The 27,940-nt window shown below is 41.5% G+C and overlaps 1 protein-coding gene across 1 annotated transcript; it reads left to right on the top strand.

The window, feature by feature from the left end:
* The first annotated feature begins 104 nt into the window (after positions 1–104).
* Positions 105–27,624, top strand: keap1a (kelch-like ECH-associated protein 1a). The gene is made up of 7 exons (XM_076294449.1): positions 105–302; positions 2,076–2,771; positions 9,619–9,975; positions 10,944–11,620; positions 24,001–24,206; positions 24,990–25,166; positions 25,853–27,624. The coding sequence occupies exons 2-7, from the start codon at positions 2,562–2,564 to the stop codon at positions 26,017–26,019; spliced, it is 1,794 nt and encodes a 597-aa protein (XP_076150564.1). The 5' UTR covers positions 105–302; positions 2,076–2,561; the 3' UTR covers positions 26,020–27,624.
* The last annotated feature ends 316 nt before the right edge of the window (positions 27,625–27,940 follow it).

Genomic DNA, 27,940 nt, shown 5'->3' with positions numbered 1-27,940 from the left:
GATGAAGCTCAGCTCAGCAACAGCGGAACGCCAACTTGCAGAGTCATGCTGATGTCGAAATCGCAGGAACGCTGCGCGCGCATACTTCATTTTCAGATGACAGACGGAAGGCGACGCGGCCTCACTTTGGGTCCTTAACTTCTCCTGCGCAACGTACATTGAGAACAAAAACATTTGTGGAAGTCGAATATTTTGCTCTGCCGGAACATAGCCTACAGCTCGAGCAGTTTACTTTTCTTCGATCTACACTATTCCCGCTGAGGGAAGTGCCTGCTATTCCACTGAAAGACCACTGTCTACAGGTGAGGTGAAGGGACTCAGTGATGAAAGGGGTTAAATCTGACAGATAGGGTAGCTTATCTTTTACTGGGTAGGTTACAGAGGGAACCCTCTGAACTGACATGGATATGTGTGTTGCTCTGTAGGCTATAAGAATGTTTTATTTTTGTATTAATATAGTGAAACGAACATACAATCATTAGGCGACTGACACTTTCATGCAGTGTCCCATCGCAGGAATCAGTGTCCCACGCAGGCTACTTGTGAATTAGGCTATGTTATGCAGTTAATCGTGCAGTTATTTTTTTTTCTTTTTAAAGATATGGCTTGTTCTTTCTTGCTCCCCCGTGTGAGTTTAAATGGCATAGTATGTATTCTATCACAGCGCTGCTAATACTTTTGGAGTGATTCATCTTGTGCTCATCACCGCCCTCTTTTCATGACTGTATGTCAACCAACCTTTGTCCCACCCGGCTCATCGCTAGGAAAATGTTACTGTCAGCATTCAATGGCTTACTCTGTTTACTGATAGAAATTGTCATGTCATGTGAAAGGATGACACACCAAAGTCAGCAAACTGAGCAGCCAACTGAAATTATTTGGATTCATCGGCAGTTTCCCTGACATTTGCTGCAGGGGTGAAGTTTAACATAAATATTTATTCAATATCTATGTGCACCTTATCCTCAGCAATAGCTACACATAGGCCTACTGTAGTTTCATTTCTGACTCATAATATACATAGTGAAAGTTTCAGAGTTGGGTTAATGTTTATGTAAGGGATGTGGCATGTAATCCCAGATCAACAAGTAAGTTTGTGAGTGCTTAAAACAATGCACCATTATGAGAACAGAGGGGCCCTATTGAAAGGGTCCCTGATAGAGGAAGTGGATGTTTTCTGTCTTGTGATCATTGCTCGTGGCATATGGAGTGGGATGGGGTGGGGGTGGCAGTGAAGTTAGCATTATGCAACACAAACATCGTACAGGGTCTTGGCCCATGGTCAGCTGTGGTTATGCAACATATGACCAAACCAGATATAGTGTAATGACTGAAATAACTGTTGTTGGATTGCTGTGTGTGTGTGTCTGTCTGTGTGTCTCTGTGTCTGTGTGTGTGTGTGTGTGTTCTGTAAAATACCACCTTATTACTGCCAATGTCACAATGAGGAAGTGAAAGAGCAAGAATTTATTGGATGCACGCTCACAGCTGTAGATGTTAACATCACTCTCAATCCTTAAAATGTTGTTATTGTATTAATGTTACCGTCTGTAACACCTTTTCCTCCTTTCCTCCCCCCCACACATATATATAAGTATAAGTACTCTTTTGATCCCGGAAATTTGGTCTCTGCATTTATCCCAAACCGTGAATTAGTGAAACACACACAGCACACAGTATACACACAGTGAGGTGAAGCACACACTAATCCCGGCGCAGTGAGCTGCCTGCATCAACAGCGGCGCTCGGGGAGCAGTGAGGGGTTAGGTGCCTTGCTCAAGGGCACTTCAGCCGTGCCTACTGGTCAGGGTTCGAACCGGCAACCCTCCGGTTACAGGTCCGAAGAGCTAACCAGTAGGCCACGGCTGCCCCGTAAATCTGTCTGGGTTAGGGGTGGTGGGAGGGTGAGGACTTTCTGACAGCGAAACAAATGCTCTCTCTAGTGTACGGACAGACAGAGACTGCTCAAGAGCACTGATTGACACAAAGTGAAATATGGACTTGCACAGGGAAGTAATTGAGTATGAGAAAAGGTATTCTGTCGTCAGTCTCTGATGTTTCACAATCTTTTGTAGATAACGTTCTACTCCGACGGAGAAACGTGGAAGTGCCAATGGAATAGTTCTTCCTCAGGAAAAGCGGAGATACATCTGGAGATACATCTGAAGAGTTAGGAGTGGATTCAAGCCAGTGCCTGCATTGCTGGCACACGTGTTTAAACCACCTTAAACTACTCTCAAGTTCTCAGTTCTTCCTAATCCAGGGGACAAAGAAATGAGGAGCAGCTCCCACCGCCACCACAGAGACAGAGGATGAGTGCTCTTTAAATCACTGGGGTTTGTCATGAATGCCTTTCTGATGGACCAGGGATTCAGTGGGTCTTCCCGACTAGCTGGACTTGTGAGCCGCAATGAGAGGCATGTCTTTCATTCTATCTGCACTTCGTTTTAAGGCTCTAACCCTCAGCTGGGGGTAGAGGCCGTTCACTGCAAAACACTTCTCTTCCTCAAACCATTTAAAGTATTTAAAAAAGAAACACAGAACACACGTATGCACTGAGAATGATATGCCCAAGGAAGAAGAGGCCGACGAAAGATGAGGATTTCTCAGCCATTGCTGTACCCTCTATGAAAGGCCATGGTTATCTGGACTACACCATAGAGAGCCACCCCACCAGAGCTATGCAGATCATGGATGAGTTTCGCAGACATGACATGCTATGTGACTTGGTTCTTCATGTGACCTACAAGGATAAAGTTGTGGATTTCAAGGTAGGTGTCCTGTGCTGTAAAACGAACAGGTGACTTTTGAAATAATGTTGGAAAATAAAATATGCTCTTATGATTTCCAAATAGGTCACATTCCTCATGCTTTTGTGATTTCTGCTCATCAGAATAAAATATAAACATTAATAGAATAAAAAATAACATATTTTCTTCTTTTGCTATCTGGAGCCATACTGTTTTTAGTGTTACAGCTTGGACAAACTAAAGCAATACTATGTGTTGTGATGGTGTAGGTTATAATGGGAACACGATGGTTCTACAGTACCTTTGTCCAGAAAGGTTTATAGATATACTGTAGTTTTGGCAGAGACCAATTTCATTGCCATCCCATTGGGGTCATTCCAAGTGAAAACAGCCAAAATCGGGGTATCATGTACATGGTACCTCTCAGATTTTGCTGAAAAGCAGTGAAAATATGCCTTATGTTACCAAAGGAGGGAATCTAAAGTGTCAGGTCAATATCTCAAACGGTTTGCCCGTGGCGTCCATTTGAATTTCGGGTGCCACGGCCGTAATTGGGGGCCAAGCAGCGAAGCTTTTCCTATTATTACATATCCGCCATTGGAGTCTATGGCAGCCCATAGAATGCCTGGCTAAAAAGTGCAGATTTTTTGGCAGAAAGTTTCGGGACACTCCACTGACCACTCACACTCATTTACGGACCTCTAAACCCAGCCATCTAGCGCCACCAACAGGTCAAAATCTGGTCGAAAATTGAACCGCTGGGTCTAAAGTTATGAAATTTGGCACACTGATTCAGCACTGTCTTATGATCACTCTCACCAAATTCCAGAACTCTATACCCAACACTCTAGTGCCACCAATGGGTCGAACCTGGATTGCATTCACGCATGTGACCATTGAACGGTGCGTCCGATTTTCACATATCAGGCACCGTTGGAATCCCTGGACCGACCTAAGTTCAATGACCCCTATTACATCACTTTCCACCATATTGGACCTCCGCCATATTGGATTTAGTCCAAACTCTACGAAAAGTTTCAGTGGTCAGAAATTCCATCCGATTTTCAAGAATGTTGACGGCATGTGTGATTTTTTTACTTTTTGGGTGGCCGTAGCACCACGATTAATGATCATATTTATTCTAAACAGGATTATTTGTTATATTTGGGAACTTTGCTCTTGCCAAAATTAATTTGAGGGTTATGGTACCACTGGTGGGGGTTTTATGGGGGTCCAAAAACCCTCTCCGGCAGAGGTGACTTTTTTGGAACCCCATATTTGGACCCCCAAATGACCACGTGGGCACTTGATGATCCTAATGAGATTTATACCAGATAAAGATACATATTTGTTCTTTCTTTTAATTAAATGAAATGTTTGACTATAAAGCTCCATAATATTAATTTTATTCTTCAAAGTGCACCATTTTGGACATTTTTTTTCAAAGTCCGGAATGTAGTTCAGGGAGAATTTAGTGATGATAAAGTATGAAAATAGTGGAAATAACTTAGTATTATGCTCAGTGATGGCAAACAATTAAATATTAAGACTAAGACTTAAACATTAACCCCTTATCCCCCATTAAAGAGACCTGCCTGTGACACATGCAAAGGTGGTTTAAGACACTTGTATCCACAGAATGGCTTTGTCTTAAACCACCTTAAGTGGTTCCAGCAATCAGACTCCAAGCGGTTTTGGTCATTTTTCACACCTGTATTTGAAACAAGCCACTTACAAGCCACAAGCCATTAACAGATTCAATTTAGACTTTTAGTAGATCTTCTAGACTGAAAGAAGTCAGTCCAAGTCTGTATGTGCAGATGAATAGTTGTGTATGAAGATGGCAGAATCGGATCAATGCACTGTTGGCACTTATTGCAGAAAAAAAGGGACTCTGCTTATAGAAAGTTTGTCTCATGATGCAAAAAGACTGCTGGAGTCGCGAAGTGGTGTTCCACTTAAAAATGGGGATACCATATGTTTTCACCATGAAAAGGCTTTCCTGACCAGGTATGAAAGTTTGCAGAAAGCTTGCTGTGACCCATATCACCAGCACAAAACATTACGCAAAAGTAAGTACTTACTTTTTAAAATATGCAGATTCCTTCTCGTCATTTGCCTGTTTCATGTTGAACAATGGTATTTTTTCAGGCCCTCTTGGTGTTATTGGATTGATTGTATTTCCAAAGACTTATCAATACCTTTCGGTCTTTCAGATAACCTTAGGGTAGTAGATGAAGCCAAGGCGACAAGCTAAAAAGCAAAGCCTGGGCAGAAGATTTGCAACAACTGCAATAACATGTTGTTGCAGAAGATGGAGGCTAATGAACCAACAACATCAATCACAAAGGATGAGGAATTTGAATGCAAGGTCATGAACCAGAAAGCCCTGGATTCAAGTTGTTTGACTCTAGGTTGTTCTCCTGTAAAACCTGTAGCTGTAGAGAGGCGAATTGGACACGGAAAACCTAAATTGCAAGACATTCACTCAGCTGCAAAAGCTAAAGTTGCACTTGTGTTGGATGTACCCATCTCAAGTTTATCTGAATCAGAAACCAAGGAGTGTGATAGATGTAAAGAATGGGAGACACTCAAATTGCTGATTAAAGAAAAATGTGCGACTGCTACCCGACGAGAAAGAACAAAACTTGTTACTTGTTACTTGTCGCCGGGCTGCAGAGGAATTTGGTGTCACCAGGTGGGTGGCTGCACAAGCTAAAAAAATGAGGGAGGAAAAAGGAATCCTATCGGAAGCCCAAGTGAGAAAGGGCCATGAGCTTTCAAAAGAACTGGTTAACCATGTTCTTAACTTTTATCAATCTGATGACTATTCAAGGATGTGCCCTGGGAAAAAGGATTTTGTATCCATAAAGGTGAATGGAGAAAAAGTTCAAATGCAAAAGAGGCTTCTCCTCGTCAACCTTAGAGAACTCTACTTAGCTTTTAAGGAACATGCAAATGAAAAAATTAGTTTCTCTAAGTTCTGTGAACTTCGGCCAAAATGGTGTCTGCCAGTGAGCAGTTCAGGGATGCATTCTGTTTGTGTATGCGAGTTGCATCAAAACGTTAAATTACTTGTCAATGCAATTCCAATTCAAGGAGATTATAAGGACTTATTACAGCAATTGGTCTGCCGTACAGATGACAGGGACTGCATGATCCATCTTTGTGATTCATGTCCAGGAAAGGAAGGCTTAGAAGCTTACTTGAATGACCTATTTCAGCAAAATGACTTTGATGTTGATGATGTTGTCTCCTACAAACAGTGGGTGCACACTGATAGGACAACTTTAGTGCCTGTACAAAATTCAATCCAGGAATGTATAGAAGTAGTGTGTTCAGCATTTGATCATTTGCGACACCATCATTTTATTATGAAAGAAAAGCTTCTTTTCTTAGATCGTTGAAGGATGACCTTGCATCATATATAGCAATTATTCTCTTGGATTTTGCAGAAAATTACAATTTTATTGTCCAAGATGCGGTGCAAGGTCATCACTGGGATAACAACCAGGCAACCCTTCATCCGTTCGCTGTCTACTATAAAGATGCAAAGGGATTGCAGTGTCTCAGCCTGTCTGTAATTTCGGACTGCCTCAAGCATGACACAACTTCTTTTCTCTCACGTTTGCTGCCTCATCTTAGACAGGTGATCCCGAATTTGCAAAAAGTGATTTATTTTAGCGATGGAGCAGCATCTCAATATAAAATTTTTAAGAACTTCTCCAACCTTTGCCATCACATGCAGGATTTTGACATCCCTGCGGAATGGCATTTTTTTGCAACGTCGCATGGGAAAAACCCATGTGATGAAATTGGCGGAACTGTCAAGCGACTTGCAGCACGAGCAAGTCTGCAGGCCACTGATGCAAACCATATTCTGACACCAATGGAGATGCTTGAATGGGCAAAAGAAAACATTAAGAACATTACATTCTTCTTTGTTAGTGCAGAAGATATTAAAAAACATGAGGAAACGTACGAATTGGAGAGACGTTACGCCTTGGCCAAAACGATCAGTGGAACACAATCGCATTACTGCTTTATACCAATTTCCAAGAATAAGATACGGATGAAAAGAATATCACAGGATACAATATTCACAGATGTCGATGCAGGACAACAATCGGATTCAGAACACTTTGATACAGAACACCCAGAGGCAGAACACTCGCAGTCAGATCAGCCACAAAACTCAATTTTCCAGCCAGGGAAATACATTGCCTGTATCTATGATGATGACTGGTTCATTGGAAACATTGTTGAACGATCAGATGAACATGGTGACGTTTTTGTGAAATTCATGAAGCGTGTCAACAACATCCTCACATGGCCATCGGACCAAAGACAGATCCCCTGTTGGGTGCCATTCCAACATATCATTTGTTGTGTCAGTGTGCCAGACATCTATGGACGCAGTGCTCGCCAATACAAACTTCACCAAAAGGACCATGACAAAATTATGTCACTGCTTCCACAACTTCTTGAATAATAGTTAAAGACAATATTCAATTTAATTTTCAATTACATTTTATTTGAAGAGTGACAGGGGCAAGGACAAACTCCCTTCTATTTGTAGTGTTAACATTCTTGTTATTTAGCTCTTTAAAAGTTTGATGGCGGGTGTCTTTCATGGGGGATAAGGGGTTAATCTTTAAGTCTTAGGGCCCTATCATGACATTCTAAAGTGCATCGTCACTCGTCAAAAGTCTATTCAAATTTAGTAGGATGTCCAGTTCACATTGGGAGGGGTTTCGTTCTCAAAAGTGGAGCGCATGGCGTAACAAGGTGTTCCTAGGTCTTTTAATTAGTCATATGGATGTGTTTGGGGCGTAACATCAGTTTAAACCAATGAGAATGACATCTGTCATTCCCTTTAACGGCGCAACGCGCGATATGTCAAATAAATGCATCGGTATTTTGGCATTCAACGGCGCATTTGAAGGAGGCTGCTAGCGAGACCGTATGGAATAGTCATTCTTAAACCATGCTTTACTAAAACCTAGCATAGCCTTCACGCATTTGCACTCGTCTATTATTATGACCGCCGCGCAGCGAAGCGGCGGTCATATAGGTTTAGTCAGATTTTTTTTTTTTTTTTTTCTTTTTCGCATGCCCAAATTTCTGTCAATGATTCCCGGGACACTGAAAGACCGGGGTACACAAAACTTGGTGGGCATGTAACCCCACATGGATAGCATGGAACCATCGTTTTTCGTTTTGATCTGTAGCCCCCCCGCTGGACTGGACCCCCCGAAAGGAGGGTAGGGCAGACACAGTTTTCTGTGAATATCTCGAAAACCGTAGGGTTTAGGAGGACCATTTTTTTTTGTATGTTGATCTCAAGGGGCCATGTCAACCCATTCCATAACCACTCATTTCATGTATAGCGCCACCTAGTTAAACACAAAAAAGTAAAAATGAGGTGTTGTAATTGAAGGTATCTGTGACCTAACAAAGTCAAAACTGTACAAAATTGGAAGTGTAGGATCATTATGACACCCTCTGTATGCACGCCAAGTTTCGTGGAATTCCGTTCATGGGGGGCCACACAATAAATTAATTTATGTTACTATACACCAACTGGCCTGTAGGTGGCCGGAGACAGTTTTCTGTGAATATCTTGATAACCGTAGGGCCTAGGAGGTCCACTTTTTTATGTATGTTGGTCTTAAGGGGGCATGTCAACCCATCCCATTACCACTTATTTTATGTATAGCGCCACCTAGTTAAAAATGAAAAAGCAAAAAATTAGGTGTTTTCATCACAATATCTCTGGCTGACAAGGTCAAAACTGCATGAAATTAAAAGTGTAGGATCATTATGACACCCTCCGAATGCATGCCAGGTTGTTAATTGCCACACCCCTGGGCGCAATGCTTAAAAAATAAAGGTGCAAAATACCGAATTCAACTTCGCGCGACTGAAAAACGAACTGTACGCCATGCGCTGGTGACCCAAAATATAGCCCTTAGTCTTAATATGTAATTGTTTGCCATCACTTAGCATAATACTAAGTTATTTCCACTGTTTTCATGCTTTATCATCACTAAATTCTCCCTAATCTACATTCTAGACTTCGGAAAAAAATGCTCAAAATGGTGCACTTTGAAGAATAAAATCAATATTATGGAGCTTCATAGTCAAAAGTTTTATTTAATTAAAAGAAAGAACAAATATGTATCTTTATCTGGTATAAATCCCATTAGGATCATGAAGTGCCCACATGGTCATTTGGGGGTCCAAATATGGGGTTCCAAAAAAGTCACCTCTGCCGGAGAGGTTTTTTGGACCCCCATAAAACCCCCACCAGTGGTACCATAAACCTCAAATTCATTTTGGCAAGAGCAAAGTTCCCAAATATAACAAATAATCCTGTTTAGAATAAATATGATCATTAATCGTGGTGCTACAGCCACCCAAAAAGTGAAAAATCACACATGCCGTCAACATTTTTTATGACTTTAGTGACCCACCTCTCACCCAAACAGAAAGGAATGTTGATTCTGTAGTACGGGCTACAATGAACTACCACACCAGTTTTCAGCTTTCTACCACTATTAGAACAGACGCTATGGCCTTCCAAAAATGCCAAAAGATAAAATGTGAAATTCCAATATGTCAATTAGGGCCGTGGCACCCGAAATTCAAATGGACGCCATGGGCAAACCGTTTGAGATATTGACCTGAAACTTCAGATTCCTTTGTTTGGTAACATAAGGCTTATTTTCACCGCTTTTCAGCAAAATCTGAGAGGTGTCATGTACATGGGTGGCTGAGTTGGCGTGGAATGACCAATTGGTATTTATTACCTGTTGTGAATCCAGATCTGTATCTTCCTAACATCATGACCATTTCTCCACTCCAGGTGCATAAATTGGTACTGGCCTCCTGCAGCCCGTACTTCAAAGCTATGTTCACTAGTAACTTCAGAGAGTGCCACGCGTCCGAGGTGACCCTGAGGGACGTGTGTCCGCAGGTGGTGGGCCGGCTCATCGACTTCGCCTACACGTCGCGCATCACCGTCGGGGAGAAATGCGTGCTGCATTTGCTCTTGGCTGCCATGCGCTACCAGATGGAGGACGTGGCCAAGGCCTGCTGCAACTTCCTGGTGAAGAACCTCGAGTCGTCCAATGTCATTGGCATCGCCCGGTTTGCTGAGGAGATCGGCTGCATGGACCTGCACAAGCACTGCCGCGAGTACATCAACACACACTTCAACGAGGTAAGGGTGTGTGTGTGTGTGTGTGTGTGTGTGTGTGCGTGTGTGTGCCTATCCATACTCTGGCTAGGTTGCTAAACAACCGCAACTAACATGCTCATCTACTAATAACACATAAAACAATAAAACATGACATTGATGTGTGTACAACACACATTTGTGACTTAATGCCCCCTGACAAAAGGCTGTCACTTGATAGACATACACATCATAGCTCATTTTCCAGCTAATTTACTGAATATAGATTTTAAACCAAGTCATAGACAAAAACCTAAAGAGGAGGGACATGCCTCCCTCTTGCATCTAAGATAAGCGTTTCTCTGGAACATGTAAGTTTGTACAAATCAATGAGCAAACAACCAGACACTGATAAGTTTAGAACATTCAATGGCAGCTGATAACACACCAAACACTCGAATTGGATAAGCAAACAACTGAAAAGTAGTTAAGAGACGCAGTCCTTGGTGTCATATGTTTCCGAACTTCCTGAATTGACATCACAGCTTCTTACAATTTGTACCAGTTGATAAGGAAGCAATGAGACATTGACAAGTAGTTCACTGACCAGAGGATTGTGTCTTGTGTACTGAAGAAAACACATTTTGCTTGGCAACTACGCACCAAACCCTCCTTGCGTAGCTGGATGCATTCACCTAGCTTGCTTACACTATGAATCAGCCCTTAGGTTCAAATTGGAGCAAGATTCTAGGTGCAAGAGTATGTGCAATAATATTGGGCAGGTTCACCCACAACTGATCCATTTACGGCAGTTGTTCCTTAATTTTTCAAAATGAGCCTAAAATATCCATGGTTTTTACAGTAATTGATTACAGTAATTACTGTAATCCCCATTCTGTTACTATGCTAAGAACTGAAATGATCTTCAGCACTTCCTGGAAGAGAGCCCCTCTCCTCAATTGTCTACTCTGCTGTGTGTGCCACCCCTCCCCTTCCTCCCCTCACCCCTGCAGGTGACGAAGGCAGAGGAGTTCTTCAGCCTGAGCCACTGTCAGCTGCTGGAGCTGATCAGCCAGGACAGCCTGAAGGTGCTGTGTGAGGTGGAGGTGTACGAGGCCTGCATCGAGTGGGTCCACTGGGACGTGGAGAACCGGGCGCAGTACTTCCACGCGCTGCTCAAGGCCGTGCACATCTACGCGCTGCCGGCCAAGTTCCTCAAGCGCCAGCTCCAGCACTGCCCCATCCTGAGCAAGGCCAACTCCTGCAAGGACTTCCTCTCCAAGATCTTCCAGGAGATGTCCCTGCGCAAGCCGCTTCCCCCGGCGCCACACCGCGGCACGCAGCTCATCTACGTGGCCGGCGGCTACCGGCAGCAGTCGCTGGCCTCCCTGGATGCGTTCGACCCGGTGCGGACCAAGTGGCTGCGGCTGGCCGAAATGCCAGCACCGGGCAGTGGCCTTGGGACCTGTGTGCTGTTTGGGCTCCTCTACACTGTGGGTGGCAGGAACCTGTCACTGCAGAACAATGATGAGTCAGGCATCCTCTGCTGTTACAACCCCATGACCAACCAGTGGAGCCAGCACGCCTCGCTCAACACACCACGGAATCGGGTCGGTGTCGGGGTCATTGACGGGAGCATCTACGCCGTGGGAGGCTCGCATGGATCCAGGCATCTCAACACAGTGGAGAGGTCAGAAGCTATGTTGAATTGCATACTGTGTTGCTGCCTTTAAATCAGTTATTTGAAAATCATTGTACATAAATTCCTAGTAGTAGAAAACCCATAGCCCAATTACATGTCCGCAGATAGGCCTGCTTAGGATGACAGAGAATACATCATTCCAGCTAAGCATTCAATAATGAATACTGAATATTACTATATTATAATACATTATACATGTGAGCAGAATTTAAGCATGGCTGCATGTGACATTTTTTCAGATCAAAATAACATAAGCCTAACAGCTGTTTTGAGTTGAGGCTTGAGGTTGAGGCTGTTTATGGTTATGGTTATGGATTTAGCAGACGCCTTTGTCCAAAGCGACACATAAATACAAACAACATAATAATATTTAAAATTGAACAGGGAACAGATTAGAATGTAGGTCAAATATAATAAGGAGAATAGTTATAATAGTAATATCAATTCAATCAATAGCCTAATAAAAAGCAATGGAAAAAAAGGGGAAAGGCAATAATAAAACAATAATGTCCATTCAATCAATAATATAAAAACAATGACATGCTAAGACTACATTAAGGAGAATATCAATAATAAACAATAATGTCAAATTAATTAACAGCCCAATTGAAATAAAACAACATTATACAAACCATAACACATAAGCGCTTAAATTAAACTTATATGTTGAATAGGAATGTCTTTAAACCCCTCTTAAACGACCCAAAACTACCACAGGAACGGAGAGCACTGGGCAATTCATTCCACCAACATGGAACCACTGAAGAAAAGAGTCTGGAATTAGACCCAGTTTTCATGACTGGTCGACACAACAGACGCTCACCAGAAGACCGCAGTGGGCGGTTGGGGATGTAAGGCTTGATTATTGAATTAAAATAACTAGGAGCAGATCCAGTTAGTGTCCTATAGGCCAAAGTGAGAGATTTAAATTTAATTCTGGCTACTATAGGGAGCCAATGGAGAGTAACTAGGAGAGGAGTTACATGTGTCCTCTTTGGCTGATTGAAGACCAGGCGTGCTCCAGCATTCTGAATCAGCTGTAATGATCTTGTTACACAAGCGGGTAAGCCAGCTAATAGTGAATTACAATAGTCCAGCTTAGAGATGACCATGGTCTGAACAAGAAGTTGTGTGGAATCTTATAATAATAATATAATAATAATAAGCTTTATTTGTATAGCACCTTTCATACACAGAATGCAGCTCAAAGTGCTTTACATTTGAAGCATGTAACAAAATAATAGTCAGTCAGTCATTATCAATCACATTTCTTCATTGCTGGGGCCGTTTATGATCCACTCAGCAACATATCAAAAATATAGAAAATGACATGTCATAAGACTGGCAGCCTTAACCCTCTTACCCCCCACAAGCACGCCATATGGCAACTGTGGCAAGGAAAAACTCCCATATTCCAGGAAGAAACCTTGAGCAGAACCTGACTTAATAGGGGGAGCCCATCTGCTTCTGGCTGGCTGCGCCCTCCAATAGCAGCAGATGTAGAATAATCTGAAAAAGTAGTCTACAGGATAAGACGAGTTAACTAAAAGCTTTCCTGTACAGGTATGTTTTCAGATCTTTTTTAAAAATATTTACTGAACTCGCCTGCTTGATGTACAGAGGCAGGGTGTTCCATAGTTTGGGGGCATAATGGATAAAAGCAGCTTCTCCACTTTGTTTGTGGAGCACTTTGGGTACGATTAAAAGATTAGAATTGGATGATCTAAGTTTCCTTTGTGGTTGATAAGATATTAAAAGCTCAGAGATATATGAAGGTGCTGTGCCATTCAGAGCTTTGTAAGTAATTAACATAACCTTAAAATCAATTCTATAGGAAATAGGGAGCCAGTGCAGTTCAGCCAACACAGGGGTGATGTGTTCTCTCTTCTTAGTCTTAGTTAAAAGTCTAGCCGCAGAGTTCTGTATGAGTGCCAATTTCTTTAGATGTTTTTTGGGAAGACCAGTGAAAAGTGCATTGCAGTAGTCTAACCTGCTAGTGATAAAGGCGTGAATTAGTTTTTCTGCATCTTGTTGAGTTAAAAAGGGCCGCACTTTGGCAATGTTTCTCAAGTGGAAATAGGCTGTTTGAGTAACTTTACTGATATGGGGCTTAAAACTTAACTCTGCATCTAAGATGACACCGAGGCTTGTTACTTTTGGTTTGACCTGGTGTGCCAAGTTCCCCAGATTACTAAGAACAATATCTCGCTTTAGTTTTGGTCCCACCAAAAGTACCTCTGTTTTGTCATCATTTAGTTTCAGAAAATTTTTGCTCATCCACTGATTAATGGAGGTTAGGCATGCAGTGAGGGAGCAAAGGCCATCTGGGTTAGTTGGCTCCACAGAAATATACAATTGGGTATCATCTGCGTAGCTATGAAAGTTTACATTATGCTGACTTATGACATTTCCCAATGGAAGCATATATAGGGAAAATAGCAGGGGACCAAGGCAGCTCCCCTGGGCCACACCAAAAGGCAAGTCATGTTTTTCAGATACATGATCTCCTAGACTGATATAAAAATCTCTGCCAGTAATGTAGGTTTGAAACCAGTTTAGAGCATTATCAGAGAGACCCACCCACTTCGCAAGGCGGTGAATTAGGATGCTATGATCAATGGTGTCAAATGCCGCACTCAAATCCAGAAGAATAAGGATTGAGGCTTTGTTTGAGTCAGTAGCCTGTCTGAGATCATTGACTATTTTTACTAGAGCCGTTTCTGTGCTGTGATTTGATCTAAAACCTGATTGGAATTTTTCAAGGATACTGTTTTCGTTGAGGAAGGTATTTAACTGATTACAAACAACTTTTTCAAGTACTTTGCTCAGGAACGGTAGATTTGATATAGGCCTGTAGTTGCTCAGATTGGTATGGTCAAGATTTGACTTTTTAAGTAAAGGTTTCACAACAGCGGTTTTAAAAGCAGTTGGAAATATACCTGTTTCTAATGAGGTATTTATTACCTTGAGAATAAAGGGAGCTAAGCTATCATATAGTTTTTTGAGGAATCTAGTAGGGATTGGATCTAAAACACATGTTGAGGAGCCGGTTTGAGTTATAATTTTACCAAGCTCAGATTGAGTAATAGTGCTAAAGGACCTTAATTTTGGGGGGCTGTTTTTGGGTGTACTATCAAACATATTACTTGTATTACCAATAGCCTCCCTTATAGAAATTACTTTGTTTTCGAAGAAGTCTGCAAATTCTTCGCATCTTAGAGAGGATGCCTGACTGAGTGTATCAAAAGGTGTTTGATGCAATAGCCTATCAATGGTAGAGAACAACACCCTAGAGTTTCCACTGTTTTCAGCAATTACCTTAGAGAAGTGGTTCCTTCTCTCATTCCGAATAGCTCTATTATAATTTGCTATTTTTTCTTTTAGAATGGCACGGTGAACCTGTAACTTAGTTTTTCTCCATGTTCTCTCAGCTTTTCTACATGATCTTTTTAGATCATGGATATTTTCGTTCATCCAAGGTGTCAGTTTGCTACAGGGCCTTTTTTTAGTCTTTAAGGGTGCCACTCTATCAAGCATAGCGCCTAATTCATGATTGAGAGCCTCTACCATTTGATCAATGGGATGATGTAAAATATCTAAATTTATGTCAGATAAGGTCTGATCTTCCTAATGTTGTAAAGCATAAACCGACATGATTTTGCAATAGAAGCTATATGCTCAGAGAAGTTAAGTCGGTCATCAATTACAACGCCCAAGTTTCATGCCGATCTAGTTGGGATCTAGTTGCCGATCTAGTTTAGCTCTCCCTTATGGTTGGCTAGTGGTAGCCTATCTCATTTCCAAGGGGAATATTCTTCACCCCTATGTCTTGCCACTCGGTTTCGAGGGACAAGGGCTAGGGGTAAGATGAAGGGATAGGGGAAGGGGAAGGGGTAAAACAGAGAATTGAGATTGGCCCTAAGTGTACTTTTCTTTAGCAGAGGTGTAACCCTAGCCTGTTTAAAAGAATAAGGAACTATTCCAGAACTGAGTGAAGCATTAAATACATGTGTGATTGCTGGTAGAACAGCGGGTGAGATAGACTGTAGAAGAGTGGACGGGACAGGATCTAATGGGCATGTTGTTGGACGACTTCACTGAAGCAATTGAGAGACTGCTTCCTCATCAAGAGGAGAGAAAGAGTCCCATGATGCTGTTATACTAACACAAGGCAAAGCCCTCCTTATAGGAGCATCAAACTGAGCACTTATTTTAGCAACTTTTTCAGTGAAAAATGTTGCAAAGTCATCTGCTGACAGTGAAGTAGTTGATGGTGGTGGTGGAGGATTGAGAAGAGATTTGAAAGTAGAAAAAAGTTTTCTACTGTCAGTGGCGCTCTCAATCTTGCTTTGATAGAATGCCTTTTTTGCAAGTGTAACAGTGGATGAAAAGGATGACGGCAAAGACTGGTAGTTACTAAGATCATTTCCATCTCTGGATTTACGTCATTTCCTCTCAGCAGCTATAAGTTCCTTTTGTACTGAGACTATACAGTTCGTCAGCCATGGATGACGAGGTTTAGAACGAGTAGGTCTTGAGGAAAGAGGACATGCTGCATTCAGACAAGATGCCAGTGTAGAGCAGAGAGTCTCTGTAGCGTCATTAACCTCAAGTGCCAAGAATGAGCTAGGAGTAGGTAAAGCAGATGTTACTAATGTTGCAAAATGGTCGCTTGAGAGGCTTCTGAGATTATGCCGGAACAAAATTGTCGGAGAAGGAGCTGCTGGGTTATCCAGGAGATGCACAGAGAATCTGATAAAGTGATGATCCGATACATGTAAGGGATTAATGTTTAGCCAGTTGAATAACTTGATAGAGAAACAAACAAACCATTTTGTGGAATGATGCATCATCATATGAAATTAGCAACGATGTGACTCAAAAACAGTCTCTGGTAGCCTGTAAAAGTCACATCACGCTCTGTCTGCCACTCGTTGTCTGTACTGGTCATGCTTTTCATGTGTGGCATTCTGAAACTTCAAACGTCCTTAAATTCAGGACCATTATCACTCATTTCAATTTGGGACCTTGTGGGCGGAATTGTCGTTTGTTTATTCAAAGTCTAAAGGCAGTCCAAAGTAGCCTGGATTATTCAGAGTAATTTTAGTGCACATAATTTTTTACGTTGTTTTGAGCCACCCGTTGTGTGGGTTGACGTGTTGTTGCAAAATCCTTGGAATCATTTTCTGCAAGCAAACCGCACACAGAGGCATTCTGTATTGTTGAGATCAGACATGATAATCATCCAAACACCTTGCATCTTGACTTTCTACCCGCGCTGTGCACTGATTCAGTGCCCCCAACGCTCCGCTTCTACCTTCTCTGGTCCTGCACTGTGCTATGTGAGAGGCACACTCCCACATAGCACACACAGGAACATTATTGCACTCACTCGTGCCTTTATCATAACACAGAAAACTTAAACCTTACTGGCCTCTTTCTTGGCGATATAAAACGCAGCGCAAAGCGTATTCTTATCACAACGCAAAATTTATTTCTATCTTGAATTTTTCGCCATGTGCTTCACTTCGCCATGTGCTTCATTAAACAATGCACCCAGGGGTGTGGCAATTCATGACAGGCGCGCCTGCAGGTGTACGTCCGTACGCACTGTGCGTACCATCAGGCTACTCAACAATGAGAGAAAATTTTCCTTGTGTGTGTGCAATGTGTATTCACACCAAATTGGCCCACCATACCTTCCCAACTATGCACAGTATCCCATTAGCTGCATACCATCAGGCTATTTACAATTTTCTATTACGTAACTTAGTGAACACGTTATCAAAATTAACGTGCACACATTTTGTTTGAGCAGGAGACAGAATACGCACGCAGGCACGCAACAATGCTACTTGTTGTTTTATTTTACTCGGCTATCTATATATGGTTATCAGCACACAATGTTGAGCTAATTCACTAACTCAATACTCATCATGCATATCACAAATTTAAACAACGAAAACAGAAAGTATGGAGGCAGCAAAGCTAGAGGAGTTATTCCAGATGGGCAAGAACGAGGTAGGCAACTGCATTAGGCTACAGCTGTTTAAAGCCAGACGTCACGGTACGCTAGAACAAAACTAAAGGTAACTTTATAACTGTATAGGGCTGTATCAAGTTGTCCAAATGAATAGGTCATTGTATACGTTGCATGTTGTCATGCTATGTAGGCTACTTTTTTGCTGACCAATGCACGGGGCTAAAACCGGGAAACGGACAAATATTATCCACGCGTGATTTTTTTTTTTGCGGGGGGGTTGATGGGAGTGCGTACCATAGCATTAATTCCTGCAGGTGCCCCTGATTCATGACATAAGGTGTGGTCTGACGCATTATCTAAAAATAGCTATTTTACACCATCTAAAAAGCATTACGCCACTGACCAAGAAAAACTTGGTCTATAGCGAAAGGCGCATATGAAGCACAGCTGAAGATGCACTGTCACGAGATGTAAGCAGCAACTCCTCTGCAGGATTACTGTGCTTATAGTGAGGCAGGTCCATATTCCAGGACAATCGTTCACTTTGTGATACAAGCACCAAAATTGGCATAAATAATCACTAGAACCTACTTTTTAAGGAAAGCATATTAGCCACCTGAAAATCCAACATGACGGCCATTTTTCAAGATGGCCGCCACATCAAATGTAAGAAAAACGTTTTTGCTGTAGAACTTTAATGGCTGGGCGTATTTACATGATCTTGGCATCAATTTGTATGTATTTTAACATGGCAAAATAAATGGTGCAGAGAAAGAAATCTATTTCAAGGCTAGCTTCCAAGATGGCAGCCAGAAATAGTTGGACTGCACTCGAAAATCGTTTATCGAAGCTCACTCTCAAATATTGTTGATCCTCTTTCTCTCTTAAATATCATTTATTCTTACCCTGGAAATCCAGAGTCCTCGCGAGAGCACAATGGAATTGTCTCTGTGAGAGACTCTGGCAAAGAGCAATGATGCACGTTACTTTTACCCCAACATTCTGAGAACCAGCTAAACTGAAGACAGCGCTGCAACGTTGGAGGACAGTACACATTGGTCGTAGTGTTATCTGATTGCGTCGAAGTCCGAAATCATTCAGAGTAAACATGGTCTAGTGTTATCCAATTGCGTGCAGTGAGATTTTTAAATGCATGCTTGTTGCCGCCCCTCGAGTTGGGCCATTACATTGTTCTTTGCCAGACCCTTAATCTTTCTAGATTATCAGGGTCTGGATTTTCCAGGCTAATTTATTCTCTCTCTCGAATATCAATTAAGGCCATACTTCTTTAAGTTGGGAAGACTGGTGTGAGAAGAGGCAGATGAAGAGTCCACAGTTTCAATTCTGGGAGCTTGTGATGTAAATGCAATTGGTGATGTTCTCTTTGATCAGGTCTTTCAGAGGAGCAAACTTCGCTTTGTATTGTCAAACATTGTCTGCACTCATCCCCTTCTTCTTTGCAAACAATAATGTCAACTATGTTAGATTGCTTTCCATACACCTTAGAGACATGGTCTCTTTACAACAAACACATCCAGTTGGCCAATGAATTTCAGCAAGGGAACTTTGTGGTCCACAAGAGTTTTCCGGATTGGCTTTTGACCAAGCCCATGAACAGGCCAATGCAATTGTCAAAAGTGATGGTAGTGCCATTGGAATAACTGAGAACACATCAGCCCTAATGCGATGGATGGTATCTGGACCAGAGTTTAGTTATTTGGTTTCTCAGTATGAGTCTGCATCTCAGGCCAAAGTAGCTAGTGAAGATACCCGACACCATGAACCAGACTAACCAGTGTCGGAAATCCTTCACATACAAGGTCCAGAAGTTGTTTGGTGTGATGAAGGACCTGGGCAACCCTTTTTAGGAGGAGTCCAGAGATCTTATCACGCTAGAGTCAAAAGCCATTGCACACCCTAGTGCCGCTGAGCTTGTTGGCCCTCATCTTGAGAAAGGTAAGGTTTCTTTCAAAGACTTTTTCAATGGTTTGGGTGATTAAGCTTCCTTCTACAAACCAATTAAAAAGAACAACACTGACTTCTTTCGCCAAGAGTCAGACTCAGGTACAGGTGACCGTAAGAAGCAAATTCTTTAAGCATGAAAACCAGTCTTTCCCTGTATCATTGAGAGATTCCGGAAAACTCCACATGGGTCAGAAGTCGAAGCTTGTCAACATTCTGGAAACTCTTATTTCTCCTCCAGACAAAGGATGAGTCTTCTCTTGTTTATTCATTGTCTCCAAAGGCATCAGTGACATTTGAAGAATATGCTGTTTAAGAGGTTATACCGAAGATAACCTCTTAAAGTCTCCTTATTTCTAAGGCTAACGAAACGCTAGCGATTGTTCAAACGTGTGTATAATGGCAGAGCCAGCGAAGATGCAGCGAAAACCCCTGACGGAAGATGCAAAGAAAAGGATAAGAGCTTCAGACCGAGCGAGGGGGAGTTTCGTCGAGAAAAAGCATCAGGCTTGCCTGGTGTCCCTTTAAACCAGTGACAATTTCCCTATCCAGCCCTGTCGTTCTTTCCCGTCCATTTCCTGTCAATCTTCACTATTCTATTGAAATAACAAAATGATATATATACAAAAAACATGCACTTACTTAGCCCCCCTGCCCTTTCTGAAGTTCAGTTTAAACTAGTGATCATTTCCCGATCCAGCCCTGTCTCTCTTTCCTGCTAATTTCCTGTCAATCTGCACTATTGTATTGAAATTATATATATATATATATATATATATATATATATATATTACCCTCCAGAATTATTGGCACCTCTGCTAAAGTTGACTAAAAACCGGTATAAAAAACAATCTGTTGGTGATTTATTGTAATCTCACAATGAAAAAAATGAGGAAAAATCCAACCTTGAAGGGAAGCAAATTTATTTTGAGAAAAAGGAAAATCTCATAAAGAAATAAATATTTTTTAACAAAAACATGTTGCTCACAATTATTGGCACCGCTGCTTGTAATACCTTCTTAAGCCTCCCTTTGCCAATAACACACCTTGTAATATTCTCCTATGACACTCCATAAAGTTGTATAATACAAATCCTTAAGACCGTTTGGCTTTACAAAATCTTCCCAGATCGTCCAGATTCCTAGATCCACACTTGTGCATTCTCCTCTTTGACTCACCCCACTGTTTTCCTATGGAGTTTAGATCAGGTCAGATCAGATTTAGAGACAGAGAGAGAGTCCTCTTCATAACACAAATCTCACTTAGTTCTCCATATGGTAGAACACAATTTCTCTCTTTCTTTGGCTGGCCTTGATGGCGTGGATGTAGCCAGTGAAAGATAAGGTGTGAGGTGAGACCGTGACATCTGTCATCACTCCTGGAGAGTGTTTTGACTTGGGCACTCTCGGAAGGGGTCAGAGTGAAGATAGGATGGGTTTCCCCTGCCGTTGCGTGGCACGACAAGGCACACTTGACTCACATGCCCGAGGCTAGTTTCACAACCCACAGGCAGGCATTATTCTCCTCGCTGTCAGAGTCAGGGTGTTCCTGGAAGAAAAGAGAGAGAGAGAGAGAGAGAGAGAGAGAGAGAGAGAAAAAAAAGTTGTTTTTTCCCCTCAGTTGAACTCATAATTCTGTCGGGGAGGGTGAGCACTGGAAGGTGAATTATGCTGCTATTGTTTTTCTCCTGCCAGCGACCGTGACACCAGTGGCTCGGTGCTTTCATAACACTTTTCTTATGGAGTATATTTAAGATTTAAGATTCTCTCTCTTTTCACCAGTAAGGTGTCTGGATAGTGTTTTGCGCAGCTCAGTGGATACAGCATGTAGACACAGCACAGGCTTCCTTCGTAATTGCAAGATTCATGGCATGTGTTCAAAACAGCCTGGGTCTCTGAACAAGCTGAAAGCAGTGAAGGTCAGACACTACTTAGGAATTTGAATCCTGTAAAGAATGCTTTAACTGCTCGGTGGACAGTTCAAAGGGAAACACTAATCTGTATGGGAATGTAGGCTGTGTGTATGGTATGGTTATGAAGAGTTTTAATGTATTAGTCTCGGTGGTTGTTTGTAGGAGGTAAGAATAAAGGTAGATTATGTCTCAGTGGAATGGTTACTCCTAGTTTGGCCTCAGGATAGCACTTATGACAAGATTCCCAAAACATGAAAGGATAAAAACAGATTTTAGATTAGGATGTGAGAGGGATTCAGCAATATTCTACAAAAGTCTACATCTAGTCCCAGGGTGTTAGAAGTGCATGATTTTAGGACAATGGAACAAATAAGTATGTGCTACATTCGTCTTAATGTTTAATAGGAGAACAAACCACCGTGCCAAGGTAGTGCAATAAATGTCAAGGCCGTGTTCATTTGGCAGGTATGGCTGCCAATATAGATATCAATATTGACCAAAATAATCATGATTATGATTGATTATGATTATTATGATTAAGTGTGTGAAACAGCTATCAAAATAACCTCAAACTACTCATGTAAAACCGATTATACCGTTTTTCTCCGTCACTTTGGTGCTTTTCTTAGATCAGAATGAAAATTCTCATAACTATTAGTTCAACCTCCACATTTAGTAATTTGTGCACATCATAGTAGCAATTTCTCCTTCCTCTGAACAAATTGCAAATGCTTTTGAACATGTATCAGTTGCTTTGTCATGTCAGTCAAAATGAACTATACTTATGGATGCTGAATAGTCGTTCCCAATAAAACTAATAGTCTTAATTTCATTGCTTGAGTCATTACATACAAAATTGGTGAACTAGTTATCAAATTCTGTCACAATGCTGTAGAATTGCAAAGAGCATATACAGTAAAAATATGAAACCTACATATTCAGTGTCTTGTACTCACTTACTACCCTAACTACAGCAACTTTACTGTAGTTTTCAAATGGCTGTACAAGTACTGTATAGTGTATTGAGCATTTTCAGGTACTGTCCCCGAGTTCTGACCTTTTTTTGCATGGGAAAACACTGAGAGCATTAACTGTCATAATGAAAACATGACAAAGCCATTTGACTATCTTGTTCATAAACGATGGTGTCAAGACTTCTCATTTTGATGACACTGGCAGTTTCCTTGACATAAATACTTGCTTTTGAGGTATGGACTTTCCATTTTGAGCAAGTGACGTGCTTTTGCAGGTTATCTACTAGGTTTTGCAGTTTGCACTAATTGTTTTGAGAAATGCACTGAAATGAACTGCTGTGCAAATGTTAATAGTGATGTGAAAAAAGCACCAAAGCGACTGAGAAAAACTGTAACAAGACAAGTTGCAGTCGAACATTAGTAATAGCGTATAGCTCTAATCAACAGTGTAATAAATGTTTTTATTAGTAATTTTTTTATTTTTTTTCACAGATCAGTCACTTAAATTGACAGACAATCTATCTTATAATCAGCCATCTCAAGAATGCATATACCGCATGTTGTTGACGCGCAGCTCAGCCTTGCACCTGCCTGGGTTCGAACACAAAACCTTGCAGCATCTCAGATTGAGATAGATAGATAAATAGATAGATAGATAGATAGATATCCCCAAGGGGAGATTCAAGGTCTCAATAAAGTATCTATCTATCTATCTATCTATCTCAATCTCAAGGACGCTACACCCCATGGGTGCTATTAGTGTCTGTCACTAGCACGTCTCTTAAGGAGTTGGGCGGGAGGTTTATGTACGCGTATTATCGTGGTTACCACACATGTGGCTGACAGATGAAACGAGGTAGCTATATTTCCTGATGGTGACTGACAAAGTGATTGAAGCTATTGACTCAGATATAAACTCAGGCTAACACTTTAAACCTGTTAAGTGGGCTACCACTGCCAATTTGGCATGCAGATCTGCCCACTACATTTACCATTACGCATCAGAATAAGTCCTTACCTGACTCCTCCTATAGACTGGATGCTGTAGTAATGGAGCTAATTAGTGTAGTAATTAGCTCCATTATGGTCAGTTGCCTTGAGTTTAGGGCCTCTGTTCAGTGCAGCATTAAATACAAGTCTGTGTAAATCCAAGGGCGCCATGAGATTGTGTAATGGAGGCTTATTCCAAGGAACAGAGAGGCCTTTATTCAAATGAGTGGAGGAATTATCATCTAGTGGGGGTTGCCTTAAAAAGACAATTTTAGACGACAGAACAACTTTCTATGCTTGACAAGATATGATATGATATGATAAGATGATGATGATGATGATGGTGATATAATGATGATGGTGATGATGAAGATGGTAATGATGATGATAAATGCTGCTGCTGATGATGAAAATGATGATGATAAATACAGTATCTAATATTATGTGAACTCTTGACTGTCTTTTGATGAGTGACCGCATTTTTCAGGAGGCTTTTAAAGTGTACAATACCAGGCAGTTGATTGTGCGCATTGTCTCATTGTAACAGGTATGACCCTGAGACCAACCGCTGGACGTTTGTGGCCCCCATGTCCGCGGCGCGGCTGGGAGCTGGCGTGGCCACCTGTGGGGCGGCTCTGTACGTGGTGGGGGGGTTTGACGGAGTGAACCGCTGGAACACTGTGGAGCGCTACCACCCCGACACCAACACCTGGCAACAAGTGTCCCCCATGCACTCGATGCGCAGCGGGTTGGGTGAGTGTGACTCATGATTGTAGCGTCTCTGTAGTGGAAGCCAGTGGGTACAGTTGCTGTGTAATGAGTAATCCTCCCTCCCGCCCAGATGTGCTGATACGCATGCCTCCCAGTCCGGGGCGCTGCAAGTTCATGGGTTCAAGCCTGGGCCTGTAGGGAACATCTAAATGTGAAGTCTCAAATAATTTAACTGTAACTGAGTCTCAAGTATTTTAAATGATTTGTCTCATGTTTAAGAAAGAGTTATCTTGCTTATTTCAAGCTCTAAAAGTTTGGAGAGAATTTGGTTGTTTTAAACAAACTTTTCAAACTTAATGTCGACTGTCCAAAACATTAACTGTTGTTGAAAATGGTTTAATAATGTATAATAATCTTTTTCTTGAGCGATCAAAACAAAAGCTTGTAGAGACATCGGTTGTTTTTTTTAACAATAAGGAAATTAAATTTGGCGAGACAGGTTTGACAGGTAGCCTACAAAGTCATTTGGACTCTGAGGGAGGTTACAAACACATTGAGGTATTTAGAACTATCTCTTTGTTTTACATGTTTGTCAGTTCAGAAAAAACTTCATAACTAGTCATTTAAAAGACATGAATAGTTTTATGGACAGTCAAAAACAAGGACTAAAACAAATTCAAGCAAATTAAGAAATTAAAAAGAATTCAAAGCAGAGAGCCTTCTCCACTGATGTAATAAATAGAACCTCTAAAGAAACAATCTCTGCTTGTGTAAAGTGCTTCACCCTTATTAGACGTCAAGGTTTTAAGCATGCCCCTCTTTTAGGTCTGGTGTGTATGGACTCCTACCTGTATGCAATTGGGGGCTACGACGGGCGGACGCAGCTGAGCAGCGTGGAGCGCTACAACATAGTGAAGGACGTGTGGGAGCCCGTGGCATCCATGAAACACTGCCGCAGTGCCCACGGCGTCACCGTCTACCAGGGCCGGATATTTGCACTAGGTAAGAAGAGCACACAGGCAGGGAGGTCATTCATTTATATAGCACATTTTATCAACAGAGTAAATACAAGAAACTTTTGCATATCTATGACATTAGTTGAACATAATAACAATAATAATTTAGCCTAGTTGGGCATACTGTATGTTTATTGAAGTGCCTGATTCATTGATTATCATAGTTTAATTATATTGTATGGTTGTCAGAAAATTGTTCAGTAGCTAAATATTTTTTTTTTTATAATAAATGTGTTTGTTTGAAATACAGATATAAGCCTGTTATAACCTATAGGCCTAACCACCAAAAGGGTAGGAGTCATTGGTCGAGACTCATTTCCATTGAAGCGCAAATTGAGGGTGCACAGAGGTGGGGAAACCATAAGGGCTAACAGTAGTTGCGCTGCTATAAGAAATTAAGCAATATCTAACAGTTTCTGATTGCCTGGCTTTTTGGATGTCATTGGTTAATGTTTGAAATATTGCCACCATGGTACGTTTAAGCAAAATATATATTTTATTGGAATTTTGTCATGTGGCACTGTAGTGCGAAATTAGTGTCCTGTTGCATAGATATTTTACAAATAGCCCCAACTTTTTCGCAATTCGGGTTGTATATAACTATATCTGTTAATCTGAATTGCCTCTTACACTTGAAATATTCTGACCAGTGTTAGTTTTAATGTTTATCAGGCGGATTTAACCAAGCTGGCTTCTTGTCCAGTGTGGAGTGCTATTGCCCGGAGAGCAATGAATGGACATACATAACAGACATGCCTGTTGGACGGAGTGGAATGGGCATCGCCGTCACCATGGAGCCTTGCCCGGGCAACCTGCCGGAGCAGGAAGAGGAAGAATGACATTGAATGATATTACCTCACACAGACCAAATCAAATTCTCCTGCCCTGTGTTCGCATCATCCACTCATTCACTGCACTATAGTGATTAAAAAACACAAAGATATTCCCTATATAGTGCATTTTCTAGTGAATGAGTAGATGTTCTGACCATAGAGCCAAAGACCACATCACTGGAGTGTCTAGAATGCTGTGCCTTTTGGGGATTTTTTTGTTGTTTGTTTTTACAGTTTTGTAAATGGTAATGTAATGACAGTTTTTGTTATTTGCACATCTTTTCATGACGTAACTGCATCAGTGTTTTGCCATATTCTTCTTATTTTTATAGACAAATTAAGACTGCTGATTCATCAGCACAAAAAGTTGTAATGAAGTATATTCATGCTGCTGCGGGACATACTGGTTTTAATCCCACCCAGTTAGTCCTGGAAATACCACAAAATCATAAATCAAAGAAATCTGAAAGAGTCATGTAGCAATTTCTGTCATGCAGGCACACCTGAGACATTTTTGGCAGTCTGGTTTTTAAACGGAAGGACTTATAGGTAAGAAGTTGCCAAATCATTTGCCACAAAAACATGCAGACTGATTCTCCCCATGTGCTTTGTAGCCTGACATGTGAATGCACCTTGCATTGCCGAATCCTCAGGCAGAATAAACAGGTGAAAGTGGAGAGGGATCTCTGTGTGATACTCTTTTGCAATCTTATGTGGAAATTGCAGAAAGGTTGATCTGAAGAAGAGCTTTAATTTTTGTGTGTGTGCTGTATCATTTGTCATACACTATGTATACAAAAGTATTGGGACACTTAAAACGTCTTCATCACTGAATTCATATGTTTCGTTCAGACCCATTGCCACAGGTGTGTTAAGCACCTAGTCATGCAATCTGCATTCACAATTCACATTTGTGAAAAAACGGGTTGTTCTGAAGAGCTCAGTTAATTCAAGTGGGGTACTGTCATAGGATGCACAAAGCAAGGTCCACAAAGACACATGATTGGTGTGAGTTTGGTGTATAAGAACTTGACTGGCCCACACAGAGCCCTGACCTCAACCCCATCAAGCACCTATGGGATGAATTAATGGAGGTGTCAGGTCTTCTCATCCAACATCACAAATGCTGGGATCTGGATGGGATTTCATAAAAGTTCCTGTAGGTGTAAAGGTGCTTTTGTCTCTACAGTGTAACATTTTTGACTCAAATCAACAAAAAAAACATTATTTATGACCACCACTACTGATAGGGGCCCTTTTATTGACGCATTTCTGTTTCTGAAGAACTACTGAAGCAATTTGGTATGTTTACACTTGACCACATCTGCTTACTCAACAAAATGTCAACGGCCAATCAGAATTCAGCAGCTACTACATTCTTTAGTTGTACACCAGATTTTGTGAAATTGCGTCCATAGAGGGCACCTCAGCTTATATATTTCACTATCTCAAGACTACATGTGCCAATATCTTGTGATTTAAAGGTTCAAAGTTTACGATCATGGGGGCCGCTGCAACTGACAACATTTCAATAGCTGCTTGGTACCCCATGATCACCGTGTCTGGATGTGGATATGTGTATCTGTGCATTAAATCAGTTTTGGAGCAGCATCTAGTGTGAAGACTTTATACGTTTACACACAAATGCACACACTCACTCACTGACACTGAGACACACAACACAACAGCATAATGGCTGTGGGCATGTCACATATTAGTAAACACAAGCACGCACAGACACACACACACATGTCACACTAGTGATGCACAAGTTTGTACAGACACACAAACACGTACTGGCACACACACATGCACATACACACTCGCACACAAAGATGAACGCACTCACACACACACATACACACTGGTAGACACATATACATACAGCCACACACACACACACAGAAACACATTGTGAAAATCTAAA

This window comes from Alosa pseudoharengus, unplaced genomic scaffold (genome assembly GCF_046254945.1).
Source record: "Alosa pseudoharengus isolate Yale_2024_CS ecotype anadromous, Long Island Sound unplaced genomic scaffold, YU_APseudo_1.1 YU_APseudo_1.1_scf_2, whole genome shotgun sequence".
In the NCBI taxonomy this organism is placed as follows: Eukaryota; Metazoa; Chordata; class Actinopteri; order Clupeiformes; family Clupeidae; genus Alosa; species Alosa pseudoharengus.
The sequence above is the reverse complement of the archived record's forward strand: the minus strand, read 5'-3'. Positions and strand labels throughout refer to the sequence as shown.